Source organism: Halyomorpha halys, unplaced genomic scaffold (genome assembly GCF_000696795.3).
Source record: "Halyomorpha halys isolate HHAL.00 unplaced genomic scaffold, Hhal_1.1 Scaffold25.1, whole genome shotgun sequence".
In the NCBI taxonomy this organism is placed as follows: domain Eukaryota; kingdom Metazoa; phylum Arthropoda; class Insecta; order Hemiptera; family Pentatomidae; genus Halyomorpha; species Halyomorpha halys.
Window position 1 is genome coordinate 1,295,644 of NW_027107314.1, and position 24,232 is coordinate 1,319,875.

At 30.8% G+C, this 24,232-nt stretch overlaps 3 protein-coding genes and 1 long non-coding RNA gene across 6 annotated transcripts in view; 1 reads left to right on the plus strand and 3 right to left on the minus strand.

The window, feature by feature from the left end:
- Nucleotides 1-80, minus strand: part of LOC106682805 (ATP-dependent translocase ABCB1) — a 36,648-nt gene extending 36,568 nt beyond the window's left edge. Inside the window, exon 1 of the mRNA XM_067045624.1 lies at nucleotides 39-80. Coding sequence (XP_066901725.1) covers nucleotides 39-56 — 18 coding nt within the window. The 5' untranslated portion in view covers nucleotides 57-80. The remainder of the gene's footprint in view (nucleotides 1-38) is intronic.
- Nucleotides 81-679: 599 nt separating this feature from the next.
- On the minus strand, nucleotides 680-7,869 carry Dnaaf3 (Dynein axonemal assembly factor 3). 3 transcript variants are annotated; one of them, XM_014424266.3, is made up of 4 exons: nucleotides 6,160-6,473; nucleotides 3,197-3,671; nucleotides 2,569-3,025; nucleotides 681-1,530 (listed from the first exon to the last, which is right to left on the minus strand). In XM_014424266.3, the coding sequence occupies exons 1-4, from the start codon at nucleotides 6,322-6,324 to the stop codon at nucleotides 828-830; spliced, it is 1,800 nt and encodes a 599-aa protein (XP_014279752.1). In that variant the 5' UTR covers nucleotides 6,325-6,473; the 3' UTR covers nucleotides 681-827. The 3 variants fall into 3 exon arrangements, with proteins under 3 accessions (XP_014279744.1, XP_014279752.1, XP_066901722.1); XM_067045621.1 differs by having other exon boundaries at nucleotides 3,197-3,684; nucleotides 6,160-6,267; XM_014424258.3 differs by lacking the exons at nucleotides 3,197-3,671; nucleotides 6,160-6,473 and adding an exon at nucleotides 7,079-7,869 and having other exon boundaries at nucleotides 680-1,530.
- On the plus strand, nucleotides 6,507-11,679 carry LOC136795358 (uncharacterized). The gene is made up of 3 exons (XR_010842956.1): nucleotides 6,507-6,644; nucleotides 8,585-8,811; nucleotides 11,396-11,679. It is a non-coding gene; the product is annotated as an uncharacterized lncRNA (long non-coding RNA).
- Nucleotides 11,680-11,686: 7 nt separating this feature from the next.
- The window catches only part of LOC106683061 (rho guanine nucleotide exchange factor 10), a gene marked incomplete in the record, with an annotated part of 189,448 nt that continues 176,902 nt past the window's right edge, over nucleotides 11,687-24,232 (minus strand). Inside the window, 14 exon segments of the mRNA XM_067045620.1 lie at nucleotides 11,687-12,977; nucleotides 14,261-14,428; nucleotides 14,522-14,659; nucleotides 14,862-15,138; nucleotides 15,529-15,743; nucleotides 16,422-16,561; nucleotides 16,706-16,883; nucleotides 17,012-17,194; nucleotides 18,942-19,100; nucleotides 19,517-19,732; nucleotides 21,037-21,129; nucleotides 21,220-21,516; nucleotides 22,404-22,565; nucleotides 22,720-22,879. Of these exon segments, the coding sequence (XP_066901721.1) occupies nucleotides 12,675-12,977; nucleotides 14,261-14,428; nucleotides 14,522-14,659; nucleotides 14,862-15,138; nucleotides 15,529-15,743; nucleotides 16,422-16,561; nucleotides 16,706-16,883; nucleotides 17,012-17,194; nucleotides 18,942-19,100; nucleotides 19,517-19,732; nucleotides 21,037-21,129; nucleotides 21,220-21,516; nucleotides 22,404-22,565; nucleotides 22,720-22,879 (2,689 nt within the window).

A 24,232-nucleotide genomic window follows, 5' to 3' on the forward strand; every position in this document is an offset into this window, starting at 1 on the left:
AATATAATTTAAAGATACAATTATATATTTGTACTCACCGATCGGTTTGCTGCCATGGTCTCAGCGAGACTACAAGCTACCTTCACGCTAGCCTAATAGTCTTGTCTTTATTCTCCCACCCTTGCTACAACTTCTCTTGTTACAACCAAGTTCTTTTTACATTTAAATTACCCTATTATTTTTAAAGCTGTCCTAGAACTATTCTTAAAAAATTCTTCGATATTATATATATATAAAAATATTTTAATGAATTTAATTCAATAATTAAATAATTAAAAACTATTTTCTAACACATTTAACAAGTAAAGGGATTTTCGGAGGTCCTAATTTATTTTTTTTCCTTGTTTTTCACCCATAACTCCGAAGGCTTGGGCTACACCCATGCGTATATTGGTCGCTAACCAAAATTATAACTGTCAAAAAATTATTAGCATATTCTGTATTATTATTATTTGTTCATTTACTAGGTTTGCTATGTAATATCATATTTAATACTAGGTAGTAATAGTAAGGATGTAACTGAGAAAGTTAGGATAACGTACTTGTGTTAATGTTATAAACTATATTTTGTATAAGCACTAAAATAACAATGATAATGCTTCTTTAAGAGTGAATCACCTATTATTGAGATATAATACTTCATTCTTACCACAGTAATGGCACTAACGAAATAAGGTTTTGTAGCTGGAAATAAAAATAGTATTTTAGGTGATCATTTAATATTATAATCAGCTTATATTTACAATTTTAGAGATTACAACATGTAATCGTATAATCTTAAAATTATAATGTTACTTTTCGAACTAGTTCACAAGATCCCGATCCTTTTAGGCATCCTTCTGATTCTGTCCCTTAGGTTTTCTTGCATCCTCCGAACAAGCCTCATCAGATTGGTTTTCCCCAACAGTGACCATCACGACATCCTTGTCAGCGACAGCTGTGTCTTCCTCATACTCCAATTTCTTTGTGGCATCTTCCTTATAACCAACCTCAATACTTTCAAGCGAAGTCCTTGAAATAACACCACCACTACTGGATTCAATTTCGGTCTCATTTATGTTCGGTTCACGTTCTACATTTTCTAGGCAAACAAAATTGGACTTTTCCAATTCTTCAGATGTATGATCGACAGATATGCTCGTGTCTCCCAAATTCAGTTGTGCACATTCTGCAATAACGCTGTCTGTAAGAACTTGTTCATTATTCTTAGGAACATCAGAGATTTCAACGATTTCCGATTCGTTCTGCTCGTCGATGTCTTTCTCCGAGTTGGTCTTAGAACTACTCTTTTTAAATAATGCGTGATCATCCTTCCTGAAGTGACATTTTTTTACTTCTTCCCATCCAAACTCACGTAACTTGTTTCGTACTTCTACACCGAAGCTTCCCGTATCTTTGAATAAACTAATAACGAATTTTCTGGTTTCTACTACCAGACAACCGCTCGGTTTCATCATGGTCATTATATCTGCATTAAGGAAACTGAAGAAATTTTGTGCAACGAATGTGATGTCGAAGAACTCTTTATATCTAAAATTAAAAAAAAAAATAATAAGATATCTGTTGAAAATATAATGAATGATAGAGACAGCTCATAACCTATAACAAACAATTAGTGTGTACAAAATTAAAGAATATTTTTACTTTTCGTTCCAATTTCTTGATTTATAAAAAAGAAAAAGTATGTAATAATTTCAGAACTCAGGAGTCAACTAGATGACCAGATAAATAGAAAATTATACCTTATTTCGGAGTAACTTGTGTATGCATTATTTTGTAGAAGATGCACAATGCTGTTATGAATAGTTTAGTATATAGAATATTAACATATATTGGTAGGATAATTATTTGCATCACCATTCACAAAATACCGTTTCTTTTTGTTTACACTATCTATATAATTGACATGATCAATATAAAAATTAAAAATCATATATTTTTCATTGAAATTGTGGAAAATGATATATAACAAATTTTTTCTTGATATATAGATTTTTAACATTTTTTTTTTACTTTCAAAATTTAAAAAAAATTAAATTCACCAAAACTTTTAGAGGAGTTACTGGAAACACTAAATTATTATTACCCTTTTTTATTAGATGAAGTAAACTATTCAAAAATATACTGTTCAAAACATGTTCCAGTACGAATGTCTTTACATATTTCTAATTCGTTAACCATTATAGACTTATTTTATTTTGATTAAAATTGCGTCTGAAAATTAACAATCATACGACTGAAATAAATATCCGAACACCCAAGCGTTTGAACTTAGAATAAAATTCTTCTATAAACTTTATATCAAATACTTTATCTGTACACTATAAACCGCTTGTACTTTGTTTTTGTTTACGTTTGCACCGTTTTGAGACGCAACTAAAGCTGAAATCAGTTCTTTATTGAAATTATGTTTTGTAAAAATTGTAAGTAATTTATTTAGAGTCAAAAGAACATGAATGAATTATTTTCAAATATACAAATGGCGAATTTTCATCATTTCACTATTAGTGATAGTTTGCGAAATGACAAATTTTCGTCACGTGGACAAATATGTGTTAAGGTACTTACTTTGCTTTCTTTGGGAAGATCTCCATGGCATTGCCAGGCAGGAAGAAGACCTTACAGTTAGGTACTGGAATGGTACTGTAGTCCTCCGGCGTACGGTCAGGCTCGTAATCTAATGCCACTTCCTTTTCGACATCCACGTTCCCTGGCTTCATCATCACCAGGCCGAGATCGATGCAAGCAGTGTACAGGTCACCTGGGGGGCTCCCGTGTTCTAGCTCGTGGAACATCCGCTGCAGATTCCTCTCCGTGATATCCGTTGCCCTTCGGACATTAACGTCGTTGCGTACTTCAAGCATTTTTTTCTCTTCTGAGTCAGTCCCAAAGGCGAAGTAGGGGCCGGATTCCATGTCCCCCAAGTAGCCGAGGCTGAAGAGGCTGTCACCGCTGGATCCAATTCCCACTGCCAAGGTCGGGTTCCCGATGGAGTATTCTGTCTCTATCCAAGTATAAGCTATACCTATGAACAATTTTTAGCATTAAAAAGTATTATTCAACCAAAAATAAATTCTAAGTTCAAATAAATCATAAAATCGCACAATCCTGATAATATATCTGATATTATATAATTATAAGAAGGCCTATAATCATTGGTTGAAGTGAACAAATTCTTCATTTAGAAACAACTCACCAGTGTTCCGCCAGTGTATATATTCCGACTTGCACACCCTGTGGCCTCCAGGTATCCTAACAAGATTGACGCAGTAGTCAAAATCGAAAAGATTGAATCTGTGGTCGTAATCCTTTCCTAAGTTGTCCCTCAGAATATCGTCCCATGCCCGGCTGATAACGTACTGCTTATTCTCCTGGTAGTATTTTGCTACTTCGTCCAGGTCATCGAGATCTGAGTAGCGGAGCAGGCTTAAATCCATCAAGGGCATCCTCCTTCTCAGCAACTGCTTGTCACTGGCCATGAGGCGAAGCTGGTACATCTTACGGATGACGTATTTTGCTGTGGAGCTGCGGAGAAGAGTATTGCCGTATACCTCCATCCAGATCCTCGACTTTTCCAGAGGTCCCAATTGTTTACTCGGTTCCAAAGCTATAGTGAGAAGCAACATCTGCCTCACAAGCATCTCCATTGAGTCCATTACGAAGAAGTTCACCTTTATCAAACGACTAATAGTGCTTTGTTATAGTACTAATATTACTAAGCAATAGCTTTTTAACTTAAATATAATATTTAACTATGTAATAATATTGATTTTTCATAGCCCGCTTAGATGAATTATGAACATACTATTTGCCATTTCATTATCTCTAATCCCAACAAGGTTTAGTGACCATAAGAAGTGAACCGTACGACCAGTCATTGCTAATTCTACCAACATAATACGAGTAAAATTGTTCAATTTTACTCGTATTATGAGACCAGATTTTAGGGTCTACAGATTTCATGAGCCGATTGATAGTTGATAACAGGATACAATAGATAACAAGAACATTGAGTTCCCGAACGGGTTAGCATTTATATTATTGCATTGATTAGGTAACAGATGTTGCCTTTCGCTCGCCGCCTTCTTTATAAATATAGGTGATATGTTTTGATAATAACTATACCAACATATACCTATTTAATTGAAGAAATATGCACAGATCTGGGACAATTTTACTAAAAATTGAAAACAAAGACCCCATTATAATTATTGTCAAATATTATACCCTTTAACTATTTCTGAAGTAATTTAATACGAATTTGAACTCAAATAATGAACACCAAAGGACATCACGGATTACTTTCACAAAATGTTTTCTTTTTTACTTTTTAATAACATCATACAGGTTTTGAAGGATTCTTAGGTGTATAAAATTAATTTATTCATTAACAATGTGAAAAATTTGTATTCGTAACACTTAAATTAGGTGAGACATTTTTTAAACCCTTTTGCAGTGATCGAACATTATTGTTTATGCAAAATATATATGTATATAGGGAATAAAAAAAGTATTTTGCACTATCCTTGAGATAGTCCATCTGATTTAAGCTATCATTTAAAACAATCAATTTTACTTTTCTAATAACCTCAACTTTGGAGCTCAATTTCATTAAGACAAAGCTGTTCAAAATAATTATTTCTTAGATACATGATGTCATCGAATATCTGATGTCAATGGTTTGCGGAAATAAAATACTTGACACTAGGCCAACCTAAAACATTGAAAACTTGCATATATTTACCTCAGAAAAAGAAGTATAAAGGAGGGGGTGAACAGGCACGAAAATTAAACCTAAAAAGATGGTCCTTATAATAGACCAAGGACGTGGCAGAGGAGCAGAGAAAGAGTACGAGTCAAATACTGACTGCCTTCTGTTTCAATTTAGATTACAATGGCGGACATTTCAATTAATCTCAACGTAAACCTAGTATCCGTGGGCGTGGCCTTTTGGCTTCACTTTTGCTTTTAAGAGTTATCCTCCCTAATATTTACCAATGAAGCAATATGCATTGCTGAATGAATAATATGCATTCAAGACACGTTAAGAATGGTCTATTCGGTGCGCAAGCACTAGTTAAAGGAGAATAGGCCGGGCCCAATACCTCAACGTTAATTTTTTTTAACTCAACAGTAATAATTAAACAATTAGTAATCATTGATTCAAAAAATCAATTAGTAATCATTGAAACTACTAAAACAAATACAATGATATACAATAGAAAAATTACTAAACTTTTTTTTTCGACATTTAAATCTAATTTCCCTATTAGTAATGGGTCCCCTATACAGTAATATTAATACAGATGGATTACGGAGAAATTTCTAGGATCCGATAATTCAAAATTGTTATCAATATTTGTCTTAACCTCACCGTTTTTGGCAAAGCGGTCCCATAACCATAAAACCTCTAATTTATAGAAGTTATATTTAATTTTGTTTTATTACTAAGGTTCTTCATTGAAAATAATAAACCATGACATAAATAATAAATTGTTTCCGATGCTTTGATAACAATTAATAAGTAAGAAAACAAGTTATAAATCTTAACTTATTTTCAATTGATTGAAATGACATTGAAATAAAGAATCAGTACACCGCATCGAAAGAATATGAAACAAACTGAAATGTAAATGATAAAATTCTAGATGGTGGATGTTTGATAAGACAACTGTTTTATACAGGAGGGGGGCGATTTACCCTCTAGGAGCATAACTTCTTCGCTAAGATCTTTTGTTAAGGCTATATTAAGTAGTTCAGTTGCATATCGTTGTTACAAAACCTTATATCTTATCGAACTTCTCTAAATCCTAAACATTTTCAGAAAATTTTCTATTGATCTCAATTTAAAAATATCTTTTTTTTTTGTGAACATCCTGACTTATAATTAAATTTAACTAAGAAGTCTGACTATGCACGTTCTCTTGGACTTTTAAAATAATTAAGGGAGAAAGACTTCGGGTATATTTTTTCAATTAATATACTGAGGATTGTAGGTAACATTGAGTAATTACGTAGTCTGACAAACAACCAATATATGTATGTGTAATGTAAAATACAACCGACTATCTAAATTGATGAACGTCAATGCAGTTGCACTATTAAACTGCACACTCATTGTATTGCCAATCATTGCACTTCTTCAATACAGATCCTCACCTTAAGTTCTTTGGAATGTCTTTTCAGCTGTGACATGGTCTTGAGGATATGACGGGCATCCGTAGAACCTATCAGCAGTACATTTATCTCTGATTCATTGGCAATTTCTTTCATCTTCTTTATTTCTCCAATAAGATCTAGGGCACGACTCAGACCCCAAAACATTTCTGCAAATTTGTCGCTTCACTCAACTATAAAAACTATATTAACCTTTTATAAATTTGAAATGAATCTATCATCATATGGTTGAGGTCTTACAATTAATTATGTGTGTAATAAAATCGTGTTGTACGGTCCAGTAATAACTCATTGACTTAATTATCACTGTATTTCAAAAACCATAATGACAATGAAGCCATTAAGCCATTAATTGTAGTGCTCCCGATGCTATGATGATATATACAATATTATGATGGGTTTTAATAAAAATTGGAAGCTTATGTGGCATAAAGAACACATATTTCTTGAATCTAAAAAACGATTAGGTAACTATACTTCTCCTGGAACATTAAAACCTCTCATATAAAAAAACAATCTAGTTCTTTAAAAATCAAAAATACTCGTTTCTGTGAGAATGGCCAACAAAATTTAGAGGCTATTGTTAAGGGTTCAGAGACTTTTTACTTCTACCCTATCATATGGTAGATCTCATTCTAATGTAAAACAACTAGTTCCGAGACAGAAAAAAAAAATTAATGTATATTTTAATCAAATTCTTATGCGTTCCAAATTTTGGAATCCAGAACGGATTCTGGAGCACATATCGATTACTAACTTCGTTTTTCCTTGATCAGGAGAAGTTATTCTAAATAATTATTATCTATTTAAAATATATATATTTTAAGAATGAGGGTAGTCAATGAAGAATTTTTGATTTTAAGAACAATATTCAAAAATGGCTATTTGGTACGTTACTTACCTGTTTTTCTCCAAAATTTGTATTCATTGACACAAACCCTGGTGCCGCCGTCTATTTCATGAAGCTTCATGTTGTAATCCCAGTCGAAAACGCCTTCCCTGGCATCGTATCTTGTCCCAAGTGACTTCCTCAGATTGTTGTCCCAGATCTTGGCTAAGCTGTACCTGTTGCGAATCCAATACTTAAAAATGTTTTCTAACTGGTCTACCTCTTTATACTTTAAGAAATCCAGGTCTACTAGAGGCAACCTCTTCTTCTGGTAATTCTTATTGGTAACTACATGAATCATCTGAACCGCTTTGGACATGAGATACTTTGCCGTGACAGGTCTAAGGAGTGTATTACCATAGATTTCCATCCAGAGCCGTGCTTTCTCTTGGATCCCGAGGCGATCCTCTGGTTCTAAAGCGATGGTGAAAAGAAGGAGCTGTCTTGCTACAAATTCAGAAGTGAGATCCATGACGAAGAAGTTAACTTCACAATCATCGACAGAATGTCTCCTCAAAGCTGACATCGTTTTTAGAATGTGTCGTCCATCGGTCGACCCTATCAAGAGCACATTTATTGTTTGTTTCCCGTAGAGGGTGTTGACCTTTTCATATTCAGAAAGCAGGTCTAATGCAGGGCTTAGACCCCAAAGCATCTTAAAATTCCCTAAAAAAGCTCTAATTAAAACAGGACAGGATTCGTTCCTGCAAAAGAGATAACCTCTGTTCTAAACAACTGGTTACTATGGTGACTGTTCCTTCCTCAGTTACCAAATGCAACTGCCTCTGTATGTACTACGTTCTCCAGAGAGGGGCTAAACATGTTAAATGGCCTGATTAAAGTAGATTTAAAGTTAAATGTCAACGAAATATTCACAAATAAAACTATAAAGTCATTCTAGTGGCAAAGTTACTAATTTAAGTTGAAAAAATAATAGTTGATCACTTATACCACAAACTTGACGATGTGTACTGATTTCTCCTACTAACAAGGTATTAAAGTGCCTCTGTTTTATGCAAAAACGATCCTTTAAACATTTTCTTATTCTGTGATAAACATATAATAATATATACACAAATAAATAATAAATATCACTTTCATAATTCAAAATTTATCTCTGACCCTAATTAGAACTACTTACTGTAGAAAAGGACTACCAGGAAATCAACAAAATATCTATGCTTCACAATACCCTATTGACCAAAGAAGAGAAGAGTTAAGGGTTATGAAAAACTTATTGCATACTATTGAATGATAAATGGCCTCATGAATCATAATGATGGCACAATTCTATTTGAGGAGAGTCATAATGTACCAAAGTGTACTGCAATTCAAGGAGGGTGCACACTTTCCTCTGAAAGAGGTAGTTTTTCTAGGAAACTATTTTCTATAACATATACCACTGGCACTTTTATTATTATATCCTTAATTAAAAAATAAATTGTATCTCACATAGTTTAAGTTCTTTAAATTATATTTATTTATATAGACATATTCACCATGGTTATTTGTTTCAAGGACATTATTGCACTATTTGGAAGAGAGGTTCTTCCTGGAATTGTTTTTTAAAAAGTCCATAAAACAGACCACCTTAACAAATTAAAGCATTTAAACTCCTAGATTTTGAAGAAGGGAGGAGTTGACTGATGATTCTTTACTCAGAATTATGGAATTCAGGTACACAGGCAGGTGCACCCCTTCCACAGGAAATTCTTGAATCCACCACTAGTTTACTATGAAAAGTCGTAAGTGGCAGTGTTTACTTCAAGCCACATGTTCTAAATAAGGATATTGAATATATAGCTAGATACTAAAATCATGCTAACTCAATGAAGATATGCATGGAATCAGGGGGAAACAATCTAGTTTAACATGAATAGGTGCCTAATACTTACCTAAATGAATTAGTTTCATTAGCCAATACTCTCCTTTTCCAGCTCCCACATCCAATTCCATAACTTAATGGAATATCCATATTTCACAAATATCCCGAAAAACCATCTCAAACCTTAAACAGCTCTTAAGATTCCATGGTTCATTTCCCCTAAGTACTGTCAGCGTCTCGTATCCTCCCTAATTCTCCCCCATTTTGACTACAGATGCTTAATGTACAGAGGACCATCCAGTAAACAAGAGATGAGATTGAAAACATTAATGAGTCGCTTCATTAGATTCTTGTTTGGTGTTTCCAGATTTTCCCATATCTTGTACCCCTATTCTGAGCAAAGTTGGCTTTAATCCAATATCCGAAGACAAAACCTTCTTGGTGTATTCATATTCCATTCCTTGAGGACCAAAAAACCTTCCTATATTAAAACTTAATAATACTTACTGTACTTATCTCCTCACCCTACATTTATTAATCCACCTTTCAAATAATTGATTTAGATTACTAGAACTGCTTTCTGTTAAAAACCCTTATTATATTGATCAATGACAATTATTCGAATTCCTACCACACTTTAAAATTCCTTACCCATACCCATTCATAAAGCTCCTTCCATAACATCAATTTTACATTGTTATTCTTGATTATCAATCTTCTGTGTACTTATTAATAAGAAATATCCATTCAAGGTTGCATGAATCTATATATTTTTTTTAGTATTATTTTATTTATTTAATTACTATTTTTTTTTTTATAACAATACATAATGTAGCCAAACAAAGGTTGCTCAAATTGCCTACATTGTTATTCTTAAGGGACGAAGTATTCCAGAATAAAGATTATTTTTTCATTTCAAACCTCATTAAATAATGAAATCTAGGAAAAGAAACCACATAATTTCTACTTACTTTACCACAAGCAATGTCAGAAATTTTACAATAACCTTTAAACATTCTATCATAATTCTGAAGTCCACAACCGGTACAAAGGTCCTGTTGAGCTTTTGTTTTTAATTTTAGAGTATAGCTTCACTGCTTGGGATTTAAATCATAATCGAGTCTCATCTTTGATACATACTTTGATCCAATAAATGAAAAGGATACTCCTCTAAGAATTTCATCTAATAATTTATTGGGAAAGATAATAGGATCCTAACAAAATACTACAAATATCAAATAATAAGGTTCAGAAAGGGTATGGTAAATTTCAGTTGTAATTGGTAAGCAGCTTGGCTTATTTCAAGTAGTGTACAATTTGCAGTAATTGAATTGGAAAAAAAAAAAGGTAATTAATTTCCTCTATAATAATGTTTGATACAATTTTGGGAGAGTTTCAATGAGTAAGTCAGCAATTTAAATTAATGGCTTTCGGTTTCAAAGGTTGATTAAAAAATATATATATATTACTTATTTGTTTTATGTATTTCAGGTACAATACAATTTTGAAATTCTATTCAGTGAACAATAATAATAATTATGCACATTTATTTACACTATCTCTATATAACACATCTTTGAATTTGGTAATTAATAATTATATAAATATTATATTTACATTAATCAGCTATGTATATACAAACATACAACAAGGTTGTATACATTAAAACATATATTCATCTATATAAACTACACGGCTACACTAACGTTACATGTTGATCTTGGACATAGAATCAATATGATTTAGCACCTTTACAACTATTGACTTATAAAAATTAAGTTGTTACAGTGGAAATAATAATAATAACAAAATAGCTTATATTGTTAAAAAAGGGAATATCTTTTCAATATTTATTGGCATATTAATAAATAATCATAAATGAGAAGAAAAAAAATTATTAGTTCAGACTTTTATACAATAAATAATTAGAGAAATAAAACAAATAGGATAAAAATAAACAAAAATTAAACATAAAACCTCAAAGCAATTATTAAAAAAGAAACGATAATAAATTATAAATGAACTTTTCAGTTCCCTTTCTAAAATTACAAGAGAATAGATATTTAACTATAATAGAAAGATGACTAAAAAAATGACAAGTTTTTTACATCACAATAAAGTTTAAAAAAAATTAAGAAAACAGAAGAATTAAATGAAATTTCTATATATGTATTGAGTTTAAATTTAATAGTAATAGTAACAAACATGTTTTTTTTTTTTTGTTATTACTATTTTAAGTACATTTTTCCCTATTATTTAATAAATAATTGTTAATCTATTCATAACATTCTCAAGCAAAGTAAAATTTACAAAATTATATCAATTAAATTTAATTTAAGTGGTCCGATTTTTAAGAAATATTCAATATAAAAATTTAAATCTTTTTACATTTGTACCCCTTCCCTTCCCCCCTCCCCCCAAAGTTGGCCAATGTATCACAATCTTTATCCTATAAATAAATGAATATACAAAGAAAATAACTTAATTTAATTGGAATTCAACAGCTGTGACTACTTTCAAGCAAATTAATGTTTAATTAACTGAAATAATCTAAGGAAAAGAGTAGAAAACTAATCTATCACAATAATCTTTGAAAATGAATAAAAGCAGTAGATATAATAAAAATGTTCGGAAATAACTAAAAGAAGAAAGAACAATTATAAAGACTGAAGATCATCTTAAACCAAAATATAGATTAAGTCTAGATTATGTGGGAAAATATGGCCTGTGACAATAATGTTCCATCATAAAAAAATTATCCTAATAGTGGTAAAAGAACACAAAATGTTTTCTGGTTTTCAATAAAATTTTTTTTTTTTTTAAAGTAATTTTATTAATTGTACTGTAGCTTAATCACAGTAACAATTTCAAACTACCATGGCTTACCATTATAGCTACTGAACATCTTAAGTCATATAAAGATTTCACAAATTCTAATACATCTTTTATAACTTTTCTAAAATAATGTTTACACATTTTTAAGATACAGTAACTACACACATATACATAACATTAAACACAATAATGAGATAAAATTTCACAATAACTATTAAAATTCTTTTAAACATCAAGAGATAAAAGACTTAGATACCCAAATTTAAGAGTTAGGTATAAGGTATTAGCCACCTTTTAACATGTGGAATAAGAGGTTAATAAAGCCAAAATTGTTAACAAAATGTCAATGACAGTAAATAAATTAATTGGTAAAAGCTTAAAATCGTCCAAAAATCATTTTTTGTTTATAAAACTAGAATATTCTTCATACAGTTTAAAAGAAACAAACAAACTGAAATAATTAAAAGTTATTACTATTAAAATATTTTAACTTATTAAAATTATAAGTTTAATTAATGTATTAATCCCTTAAGTACATTTCAGAGTCAAACATGTATTAAGTTATTTATGATTTATAAGAGACACATATATTTTTAAAAGCAAAATGGAGAATAATCTAATGAGGGCACAAAAACAATACGTAAAATTGTAAATAGAATGTAAAATAATACTATCTAAACCTCATTGTAAAGTAATACAGCATGAAATTGATATTGAATACGTTTTCAATAACAAAGTTAACTTATTAGCATAATAATAAAACTGTTAATATCAACAAGTTTAACCATCCACAGTTAAAAGGCTAAAATATTATGAGGTGCCTGATTCAGGGAGGTTTTAAAGTAATCACAACATATAATAGACGACATGGAACACTCTACACTGAATATTACTAACAATTTCTATAAATCTAATCACTACTAACAATGGTAACTGATGACAAATATATTACAACTTCATCTCCCAGATGACAACATGGGCATGTGCTTGGATGTTCTTGTAGCAGCACTGTTGATGGTTGACGTAACCACGACCCGCAGTCACACTAACCAATGTGGCTTCTTTACGAGGCTCCACTGTCCTTGCTTCAGCCCACTCTTCTTCTTCCCTGACGTACATTAGCTGGCCATAGAGGCCATAGACATCCGATGCAAGTGCTTTCGAAGGAGGCCGCTTGAGTACTGTAGGAGGGTCGTGAAGAGGCAGTAGCAGGGTCAGGGCACCACTGTGACCATGATATGACACATTGACCTACAAATGATAACCAACAGTAACTAACAATGTCTTAGGTACTAAAAAAGGCAATAATCCGTTTGATTTAGGTAACAAAAGTTTTAAAATATTTTATTACTTTCAAATCTATAAATGTCATAAGTAGACAAATAATACACTAATTCATTGATGTTATTCTACTAATTGAATTTAACTAGAAGTTTTATAGAAAAACTTACGAAATCATCTTCATTCTTCCAATGAAAGCATGAAAATGTACAATTATCAATTAGCTGGATATAAATAATAAAATCTAAATTCTAAAAGCACTTTTGGAAGTGAAGTGAAGAATATATATTTTTATAAAATACAAAATAAGTGAAATTTTAAAAAAGAATAAGAGCTCAAATGAAAATATGAAAAATAAGTTTGAAAGTACTAAATTAAAATAACAGCAAAATGTGATGATTAACATTAAGAAAAAACTATTTCCAATTACCATATCTAAAGCATAAAAAATTACCTGCTGCCTTGATTAGGAGAAAAAATAAATAAGAGAAGACAACTAAAGTAAATCATTATCAAAAAAAAACATTAATGAAAGAAGAAACTACATTAAAACAGAAGAAAACACTTAAAAAAAACAAAAAAAACAGTCAAAATACAAGAGATGAATGTCTCTCGTAAACTAGGGGGAAACTAAAACTGTATTAAAGATGACTTACAAAATCCTCTTCTCTCTTTTGGTTTCAGCATAACAAATTAAAAAAAGAAAAAGTTAATTAAATTTTTAATCTCTGGCAAATAAAAAATATATATTTCATTGAAATAATCATAAGTTCAAAAATAATAGTATACATTATCTAACTAAGGGTCATATATTCATTATAAGACCACTTTTTAGGGGGAAAAAATCCTTAAAACATTATACACATTTATTCATAAATTGGAACTTAAAACTATGCATTTTTCCCCCTGAGAAATCCCCATATTAATGAATAATCAAAAATTTCTAAAACTAATGAAATCACCGTAAATAATTTAAATTATAGATTGCGATCTATATTAACATTGAAAATCTTAACAGCATAACATCATTTGAGTATGACAAAAAATAAATAACAATTTGAACTAATGGTAAATTTTAGGCTTTTCTAGTGATTCAAATAGATATTATTGACATAAAATAATCAGCAGTCAACTACAGCATGATCTTGATCAGATGATAATAATATGAATAAATATAATACATCTATAAGGATTGTGAAATCTAAATTAAAATAAAGCAAAAATTTTTTCAATACGAGAAGAGATCAACTCACCCTGCCAGATATGATGGGTACACCTTCGAGCCTGGGTAGTGGAACGGTTAGGGCTACACCAGCATCTGTCCCTACCCATAGCAGTCCCTTACATGCCATCAGCCCTGTTACTGTCACTGGTCCGTGGAATCCCGTCAGTCTCACAACATTACTGGCAACATTAATATCCTGAAATATAAAGTAATTTTACAAATTAGACATGTTCACAGGAGATTTTAAGGTTATCATTACATAATGTGACAAATTTATATATCGGTAGACCTGCAAGTGTTTGAAGGTTTCAGTGTGGTAGAGGCAAATTGTACTCGAATTACTGAGAGAGATCCAAAGGCCGACTCCAGAATGTGCCATTAAGCTGACATAACCACCAACATGCTCGTGTTGAATCGTAAAGCTTTTCTAAAATTATAAAACAATATTATTTAATGACAAAACATAGATTTTAAAAAACATACAAGGACTGTTGGATATTTCAAACTTAATCCAGCTATGTTATTGAAAATAATTACAAAAATATGAATAAAATACACTTCTGAAAAGATTAATTATTAAAGTTACATTATCTATGAAAATAAATTAAACATTAGAAAAAAGCACTAACCTGCATTTCACCAGTTATAGCGCTCATCACAGTGACTACTTTTCCAGAGGCAGCATACAGAGACAGATTGATGGGCAACAGGCATGAAACAGGATCTGGTCCTAGGCTCACCTCTTCTGGAGTTGGAGAATGGCGTCTGAACACCAGCAAGCGTCCCGTACTTAGGGCTACAAACACATTGTCACAGTGCACCTTCATGCCGGTCACTTCACCAGTCATTGGCAATGAATGAGCAACCTCTGGATGGTCAGGTTCTGTTACAGAATATATTAATACCCTGCAAAAAAAAAATCCATAGTAACAATTTTAACTTGTCTAGACATGTTAAATTATTCAATTAATGATTTTAACCTGTTCAAAATTCATCCTAAAGAGGCATAATTTAGAAATTATCAATAATTAATTTTGGAAAATATCTTAATCAGAACCTTATTTTATTTTTTTTATTCCAAACAATAAAACAAAAATTGAAACTGTATTTGTCTATTTTTTAAAATATTACAACTAAAAATTACATATTGTTTAAGTAGACTGTGATTGATATAATGTATCCACTGATGTGAAGTTCACAGAGGACTGTATCTATAATATAATCCATAGAAATCTCTAGTAGTATTAAAAAATGACATGTATAATTAACTTAATTATAATATAAATATAAATTTACCTATTGTTGGCAGTTCCAATCCAGACAGTTTCCGTACTCCTCACATATTCAATAGCTGTAATCTTCATGCCATCGACTTGGATCTGAGTCAGAGCTTTCAGTGAAGTCTGCCATGCCTGTGCTATGGATACATGGGAATCCTCCCCATCAAAAGTACACACCCATAGGTACCCCACTTTTCCACACGCGCTGCTATAGTAGCAACCACACATAACCTAGTTCAGACAGATCTCGTTATGAAATAAATATAACATGTAAACCAAACAGTTGTAAACTTTCTATAGTAATTAAAAGTTTTTTAAAACTAATTTTGAAAATATTAGGATTAGTATTGAATAAAATTAAATAAATGATATGATGTATAGAATTCTAGAGAATAAATTACTGACAATCAATGCTTAAATACCTCCTTCCATGTCACACCAACAAAACCCTCATCTACTAAGTCTAGTTCTACAATATTATCTATGTTAAGGGTTAGCCTCGGACATTCACTCATTGGTTAAGTACTTATTACTAGTTTATTAATTCTTCCATTATCCAGATAAATAAATTTACACTTCCCTTTCAGCCACCAGGATGCAATGAAATTTTGATAAATAAAAAATTAAACATGTATCCAATAGTTAGCCTCGTATCACAATGAATTCAACTAAAAGAAAAGATGGCTAATAGTCCTAATTCTTCTTTGGGTTCTACTTGAAAATTTCAGAATTCTTTCTAAAAATGGACTGTGGAATGGTTCCTAAACTTATAAATTTAAAATATCTAGATCAAATGGAATACTTCATAAAATAAAATTGAAAAGCTACTTCAACTATCTCATCCATTCTATAGAAATAAATGACATAGGCTTTGCCTTAATATTATTTATGTCAATATAATGTTCTAACCTCTGACTGTGGATGAGCTGTATATATAGGGTGGGCAGCGACAAAGAGTGGCATCTTTGTTGATGGCCGCAGCTCCTGCTCAGGGACTTCCCACGCTGGAGAATTGTTAGGGTCCAGAGCAAGTCGAGCCAATCTCAACTCTTAACAAAGAAAATGTCAAATAAAATTCACCACATTGGGTTTCTGATTTTTTAAATCGAGATATCTACTTAGTTTGGTAAATGATAACAAAATACATTTATAAATTAAATAAGAATTAAATGTTTCATAAGATTTTTATTTACCAGTTATCCACTCCTTTCTTGTCTCTTGACTATTCATTTGAAAAGTGAGCGTTTCCTCTTTCCCGCGAAGGGATAATTGGAGGCAACAAGAGTCTAACCATGCAAGTTGCTCATCCTTCCTTTGAATTTCTCGTTGTATACTATCAAGTAAGGCTCTTGTAATCTCTGGATTCATTTCCTGAACATCGATTGAATTGGAATAAACTGATAAACAATGACTCATAAATGAATCCAATGTAATATACCAATAATATAAGAACAAGAATAATATATTTTCTTAAGATTAGAAAAGTTGAGAATGTTGACCTGGTATTGAGCCTCAAGGGTGTGAGTCAGGTCATGAATCCTCTTGATGACATCATAGTCATGGCGGAGGGCTTTCATTTCAAGACAGAGACTGTCTGTGGTGCCAGAGCTGGTACTTGACGCCAAAGAACCACTTGGAGTCAGCAGTCGACTGATGGTCGGGGATCCAGGACTTTCTATTACCTGAAAATTTGATGAACTTAAATAAATTTGAAATTAATTAAACTGATAATAAGTTATAAAAAATTAATAACAGCATTTTTAAGACTATTATCTAACTTGTATATTATTTTAGCAAGCTAAAAACAAGGTGTTTATAAAAAGAGGCAATCAAATTTTTATAATACAATGTAATATCCTCTATTTTTTTAATAGTTATTTTTATTTATAAATGGTTTTTAGTATCTTTTATTTTATGTATCAACGTTTCAGTATTGGTTATTTGTTTTATCAAACCAAAAAGCAAGCTAACCAATTTTATTTTGATCAGTCAAATATGGTGTAAAGATGCATCGTCCAAAATATTCAAAATGGCGGCACACATCCTTCCGAAGTTTGTGGAATTACTGCTATGGTGAGTGGGTGGAATGAAATTTTTCAACTTTTGTTGTTTCTCTACCACAATACTACAAATAAAACTAAAAAGAAAAAGAAGATGATAATAATTATCAATGAAGTATTTACATCTTGAATCATTGTAAGTGAATAGGAGCAGTATGTTACAATCGATGTTTAGATCGAACATAAAGGCAAGGGGTAGGAAGAAATGAAGGACACTTTTTGTTTGGATCACTGATGGATTTGACGTGTCCGGGAAACTAGGGGGACCTCTTCAGGAAGAGATGGTGTGGACCACCCCTTGTCTACTGTCAGTGGTAGACATATAGAGAAAGAAGACATCAAGAGTCACAAGACATTCAAGAAGATTATATCATTAAAGAAAGAAAGATATTCTTTGTACGGATCGCCGAGAGATTGGATGTGTGCTGAAAAGAGTAGAGAACCAAATCTTAGTCTACTGTCAGACGTAGCAATACTTAAGAAGAAGACGTCGAGAACCATAAGTAATCAAAGAAGATTATATAATTGGTTAGCCTTGCTCAACATAGAATTCCATTTGTAAAAATAGCCATTACTTTAGTTAGGTGCCTTTGTTGTGATTATCTGGAAAACCCAACCTGAGATGAGTCAATAATGTTATAGAATTTAAAATAAAATTATCTGGAAAACCCAACCTGAGATGAGTCAATAATGTTATAGAATTTAAAATAAAATTATCTGGAAAACCCAACCTGAGATGAGCCAATAATGTTATAGAATTTAAAATAAAATACTCATATCTAGTTAATATTTAATCTTTCCATTTGAACCTTATCATCTCCAAAGCTATATTTGAGATCTAAGAATAAATAAAAACTATTAAATTTTCTTCTTATTTATTATTCAATAAATTTAGAATATTACAACATAGAAATAGTTAGGAATGATCAGTTTTCTTTTAGCGAGGCAGTCCTAATAAATAACATACCTATATACCTTGAGAATAAATGAAATTTTTTTGTTTCTTGAAGACAGGAGCCCAGAAAAGATTGAAGAGGGAGAAATAAGTTTGATATTTTTTAAAACACATTGAAAACTTTTAATCTGTACTCTGCTTAGATAACGAAGACAAAATATACTTTTGGTTGAATCTAATATTAAAAACATAATTGAATACGTGAACAACCTTAATTATAACAACAATCCAGTTTGGATAAAAACAAAAAAATTCACTACTCTTTTTAGAAATCTATTTAACAAAAATCATTTTCCTAAGTATACCTATGATTATAATTACAGAACTAAGAGAGAAACCAATAATAGTAAAATAAATTAATTTAAATAAAAATTACAATTTTAAGAATTTATTCTTAAATAATAACAGTAGTACCTGTAGTTCAGTGATTGGGCAACTCCATTTGTAGGTTAGCCGTGGCTGAGAGTTAACGTTTTCTTCTTTAGCACTAAGAGCTACACAAACGAGTTGATCATTCAACAACAATAGTCTGCGATTTTTACATTTACTGATTAGTCCACACTGATTCACTTCCTGTAAATAAAATTAATAGTTTGTTGAGTATATATGACAAAGATCAGTCAGTTTCATTTATTTAAACAAACATTAAATTAGTCTGCTAAGTGGTTATTATAGATTAAAAATGAAATATGTAGTAAAAAAAAATTAAATAAAACAGAGTATTCTAATAAATGGTAATGAATAGAAGTTAATTAAATAAAATGGTATGATATGACAGCTTCCAAGTAGCAAATAATAATTTGTTGGGTAACAGTGAGTTGAAAGTATCTCAGAACAGAATAACAGAGCAGAATTGAAAGAAATAAAAAGGTACAATATATTTGATAATGACAGAGATAAAGTGATTTTTAAATAGAATCAGTCTGACAAATAATATGCTTTTTACATTTTAAACTTCAATAAGACAAGTAGAGAAGTATTATTTTTACCAGCTGAGTGACATCGTCATGCCTAATGAGATACTTGGGCCCCGGAGAAGCCGGCATCTTAGCGGATACTGATCGCATCATCAACCTGAAAGCCTGGGCTTGCTCAGCTTCTCTTTTCCTCTCATTCAGAAGCTCTGCCAGAGACTCCAACTGAGTCAGCGCCAACTGCAAAGCCATTCTCTCAGGGTGACCAGCTCCACAATTTTGTAACAGGTCCTGCAGGAATTATAAGGATATAGTAAATTATAAAACAGAAACTTTCCTTAATATAACTTTCACTATTCCTTAAAATAACTAATAAATGAGGAGAAGATGGTCAGGGTGAGATCAGTAATAAGACACAAATAAGTGAAACAAGACACAAATAGTGCTGAGTTTCAGACCTTCGTCAGAGCTGAAAACAAAAAACGAGATAACAACCATAATTTTGAGAAAAATAAAAGAAGAAAAAAAATGTATATGAATCTAACAGATTAGAAACAATATCACAAGAAATTTAAGTAGATAGCAGATGACATTACAAGATAAATTATAAGACAGCAAAGGTAAGAATGATATACAAAACTATAAGAGCATTTAATTGTTACTTCTCTTAATACTCTCATTCAGCATTAATGTTCCAGTGGTCATAATAAAGAAAAGGTTGGTAAACTGGCAAGAATGGACCTTAAATCTGTTCCATTAACAGTTGATTCCATGAGTTGATTTAGCTAGAACTATGCTAAAAGAGGGAGTGGAATATCACAGTGAGTAAGGGGCTTTGCTCTTATCTTCTGGATGCAGGTTTGACTCAGGCTGTGACAGAAATTATTTATTTGGCTAAATCACCTGTGGGTTTGGGTACAATCCTGGGGCACATCCAGCATTTTAAAAGTGGGTATCCTTAATTATGGGAAAAATCGTGGCAGTTGAGCATGGTATTGGTCACCATCTAGCATAACCATTGGTCTACAAAGAGTGCTACCATACAAAGTACTGAACATAATTCTTTATTGGTTGTAGCAATATTTTTTTATTTATTTTTTAAAATATTAAACTTGGTTAAAATAGCAATGAAAATGGCTAAAATGAGACACTCTTGCTTAGACACACAGATACAGGTTTCAGGTACAGATACAGGTCAATTGCATGTTGACAATCCCAAAAGAAATGAAGATAAAACATTAAGTAGGATATGGTCAGGGTTTGCACTCTAGAAAGAGGAAGTTGAACAATTAGGACAATATGGCTGCCTCAATATGAAGGCATATTTAAAAATACCAGACAATTAATTTGCTACTATAGACTGCTCCTCTGAAGTGACAATTCAATTTTAAAAATTTAACTAAAGCCTATTTGGTCAGTGTTTTAACTAAATTTGAAATTCAGAGTACTAAACATTTGAATTTACAATGCTAAAAATTCTGAGTACTATCTAATCAAAATTTAAGTTATGCTTCATTTTAGACTGTTATAAGAATTGAATAAGTAAATTAATGAAAAAATACTCCAACAAGGTAAACTAATGTGTTGATTATTACCTGCAGAAAAAGGATAAACTGGGGAAACCTTTGCACAGGTTTGACCATTAAACCGAAAAATGAGAGCCTGTCTTCTGAATTTGTTTGACGGATCTAAAAAACAAAAAATATTTGGAAACCGATTAAATAATTATTTTACACTGATTTTTTATCCATTAATAAATAAATAGTTGCAACATTTACCCTGAAAAACTCGGCTAATGCAGGTTTCTTTTTCGCCTCTGATCGAGCAAGGTCCATGGCGAATGAAAAATTATTGATGAAATCAGAATAAACATTGAGTACAACTGCCTTTGAGAAAGATGCAACAAAGACATCCCCTATCCTATGCTGTACATCCCATTTGGCTACGGCGTCCCTCAGAGCAAGCCTAAAGAGCATATGGCACTGTAGGATCTCTGGTACACGATGGAACAAAGAAGATATTTTAGAAGGACTAAGAATTGCAGGACTTGCTTCTTCCAGTGGTTTCTTATATTCCTAAAATAAAAAATGTCATGAAAAAGAACTCAGATTGAAATTTAAAGAAACGTTATTCAATTGAGAGATAAATGAACTTATAATAATATAGTCATGGCCGGTAATCCAGATTTTCCATTTTATTTAAATATAAAATGGAATCTATACATTATGTATACATATTATATTTTACATAGTAATGAACACATTGTGAAGATCTATTAAATTTATTGAAATAGGACTTAACAATTTATTGCAAATTTTTAAATAATGTAATAAATAATAAACATTTTTTTAGCTTTCGATCATCACAGTCATTTTGATTGAAAAGCTCAAATATTTTATTAGAAAATATTTATTTATGAGATCTTTCATGGTTCAAACAATTACTTGAGAGTGGATACAACAAAAAATTAAGTTTTTTTTTTTTAATTTCACTAAAATTCTTTTCAATTAGTTCATCTCTTTGAGAATTATATTATCAACTAATTTTCAACAGTTTAAAGCCACTGAGTTGCACAAAGTATGATATAAGTAAACATAGACTAGATTTTAATAAACTGTTGTGAGATTGATCAATAACTGTTATGTGGATTAATAATAATGAATTGATTAATATCAGGATTTGAAAAGTGATCAAGGATTAAGTAAATCTTGAGTTAGCAATTATAATACCAAATTAATATAACAATAATGTAGGTTTAAATAATTAGTACATTTTATTACATTTCAATTTTGATACCATCAAAGACAAGTATTCTTTCATAAGAAGCTGCAAATAGAACTCAAATAATAATATAATATAAATATCCATTCATGCTAATATAGTAAGAAACAAAATATAGTTGTTGAAACAAATTAATAAAATAAGTAAAAACTATAGAGAGAATAGGAGATGGAATACACACATTGACTAGCCTATGAAGCGTATCGAGGTATGAGTTCTCAGATTGTACAATAGCCTCAACTATGTGCCTCATCTTGAGCTGCTGAGGGCTGAGATGTGGAGGAGCAGGCGGTAGTGATGGCGCACCTGTTGCCCTTCTCTGGCTCAAACCACATTCATCTTCCTGCAATGTTACATTATAGAATAATTTCTATCAGGCTATAATAAATTCTGCTGCGAGGTCATTTACATTGATTCATATCAAAACAACATACAAAGACTTAAATATTTTTTGAAATTAATGTATTAAAATTTTAATTAAAAAGAAAATTAATTACTTCTGGTAATAGAGGCATTTTCCCCCTTGGTTCGGTCTCTGAAATCTGCTTCTTCATCGAGAACCACCTCGACAGCCTGCCACCTCCAGGTTCTGGAGAATCGCCACCGTGTCGCCACGTGCATCGCTTAGATCCTCCCCTGTTCTTCCCATCGATACCCCTGTAATTAGCCATTTCAAATTTTTAAACAGTAATCATGGATCATATTAAATACAGATAATATAGTTCCTTCAATTCCAAAAGTAATTATGAAAACAAAATCTATAAAACTAAAATTTGGGTATTTTTTAAAAAAACCATAATAGACAAATAATTGAGGACTTTTCAATCAAAAGTCGATATATCCTTTTGGAAAGTTATTAAAATATATTATGGGGGCATTTAATGCTCTCATAATAATTTAAATAAGTAGAAAAGTTAATTTTGTATTAAAAATTTTAATTAGTAACACTTATGTATTTTACCAGAGTAAATTTAAGTTTTGAAATTAACTAAACAAATTTTGAGGGCAGAATTTTAATTAGCAAAAAAATCTTTATTTTTGAAAACTGGATAAACTAAATCCTCAATTTTTAATATGTAATAAATAAAAACATAAGAAATGTTTTCTAAATAAATTTCATGTAAATAATATCTTTAATGTAATGATTCAATTGAAACTAACAGTTTTTTCTTCTTTTTAAGATTTTAAAAATAGTCTATGGATAAAATCTATGAATATATATATAATAATTAAACATAATAGTTCTCATATAAATAATTAAACATAATAGTCCTCAAATAAATAATTAAACCTAACTTTTAATAATAAAATAAAAATTGACAGTTTAATGAAACTAACATACAATCCTAATAAATCATAAACTTCTAAACTTGAAATAAATTACATTACATCATGCTTGGCGAACTTGAGAGACAATTACTGCGTCCTTTTATCATGATATTTTTATTTATGATACACCGAATAGCAAAAAAAAACACATATGTAATATAGAAAAGAGTGGTGCTAACACTATGGACTAAGGAAGGAGGACTGGTGTGTTGGCACAACACCAACTATAGAACTAGCTAGCACGTCTAAATGAACTGTTGTTAATTGAATATATCCTCATTATGAGTACTTAATGTATACACACCATAGAAGCTATCAGCTTATAATTGGCAACAGGAGCTAAACTCATATTTGCCTTTTAACAATTTGAAAAGTTGCTGGTCTAATGACCAAGTTGAAAAATCCTGGTTCATTCTCTTTTATTGTATTTATTTTACAATTTAATTTGATTACTAGAGAATATATTTATTTGTGATTTCACAGTAATATAATAATAACAAACATTATTAATTTCACTTACTAATGAATTCATAACATAATAAATATTATGTTGAGAAATTAAACTTATTATATGTGTTTTAATGTGTGAAATATTTGTTTTAAAACTTATTAGATTGATTGATGATAAATACTTTAGAATTGATAGTATGAATATGAAATGTAGACATTTTATTTTATTTA

Bases quoted from the DNA above. Each gene is read 5' to 3' on its own strand.
- Dnaaf3 (XM_014424258.3), bottom strand. From the start codon at position 7,721: ATGCTTTGGGGTCTAAGCCCTGCATTAGACCTGCTTTCTGAATATGAA. The intron at 3,026-7,078 runs GTAAGTAACGTA...AATTGTTCATAG, and splicing joins CAAATTTTGGAGAAAAACAG to GTATAGCTTATACTTGGATA. The intron at 1,531-2,568 runs GTAAGTACCTTA...TTTTAATTTTAG, and splicing joins ATCTTCCCAAAGAAAGCAAA to ATATAAAGAGTTCTTCGACA.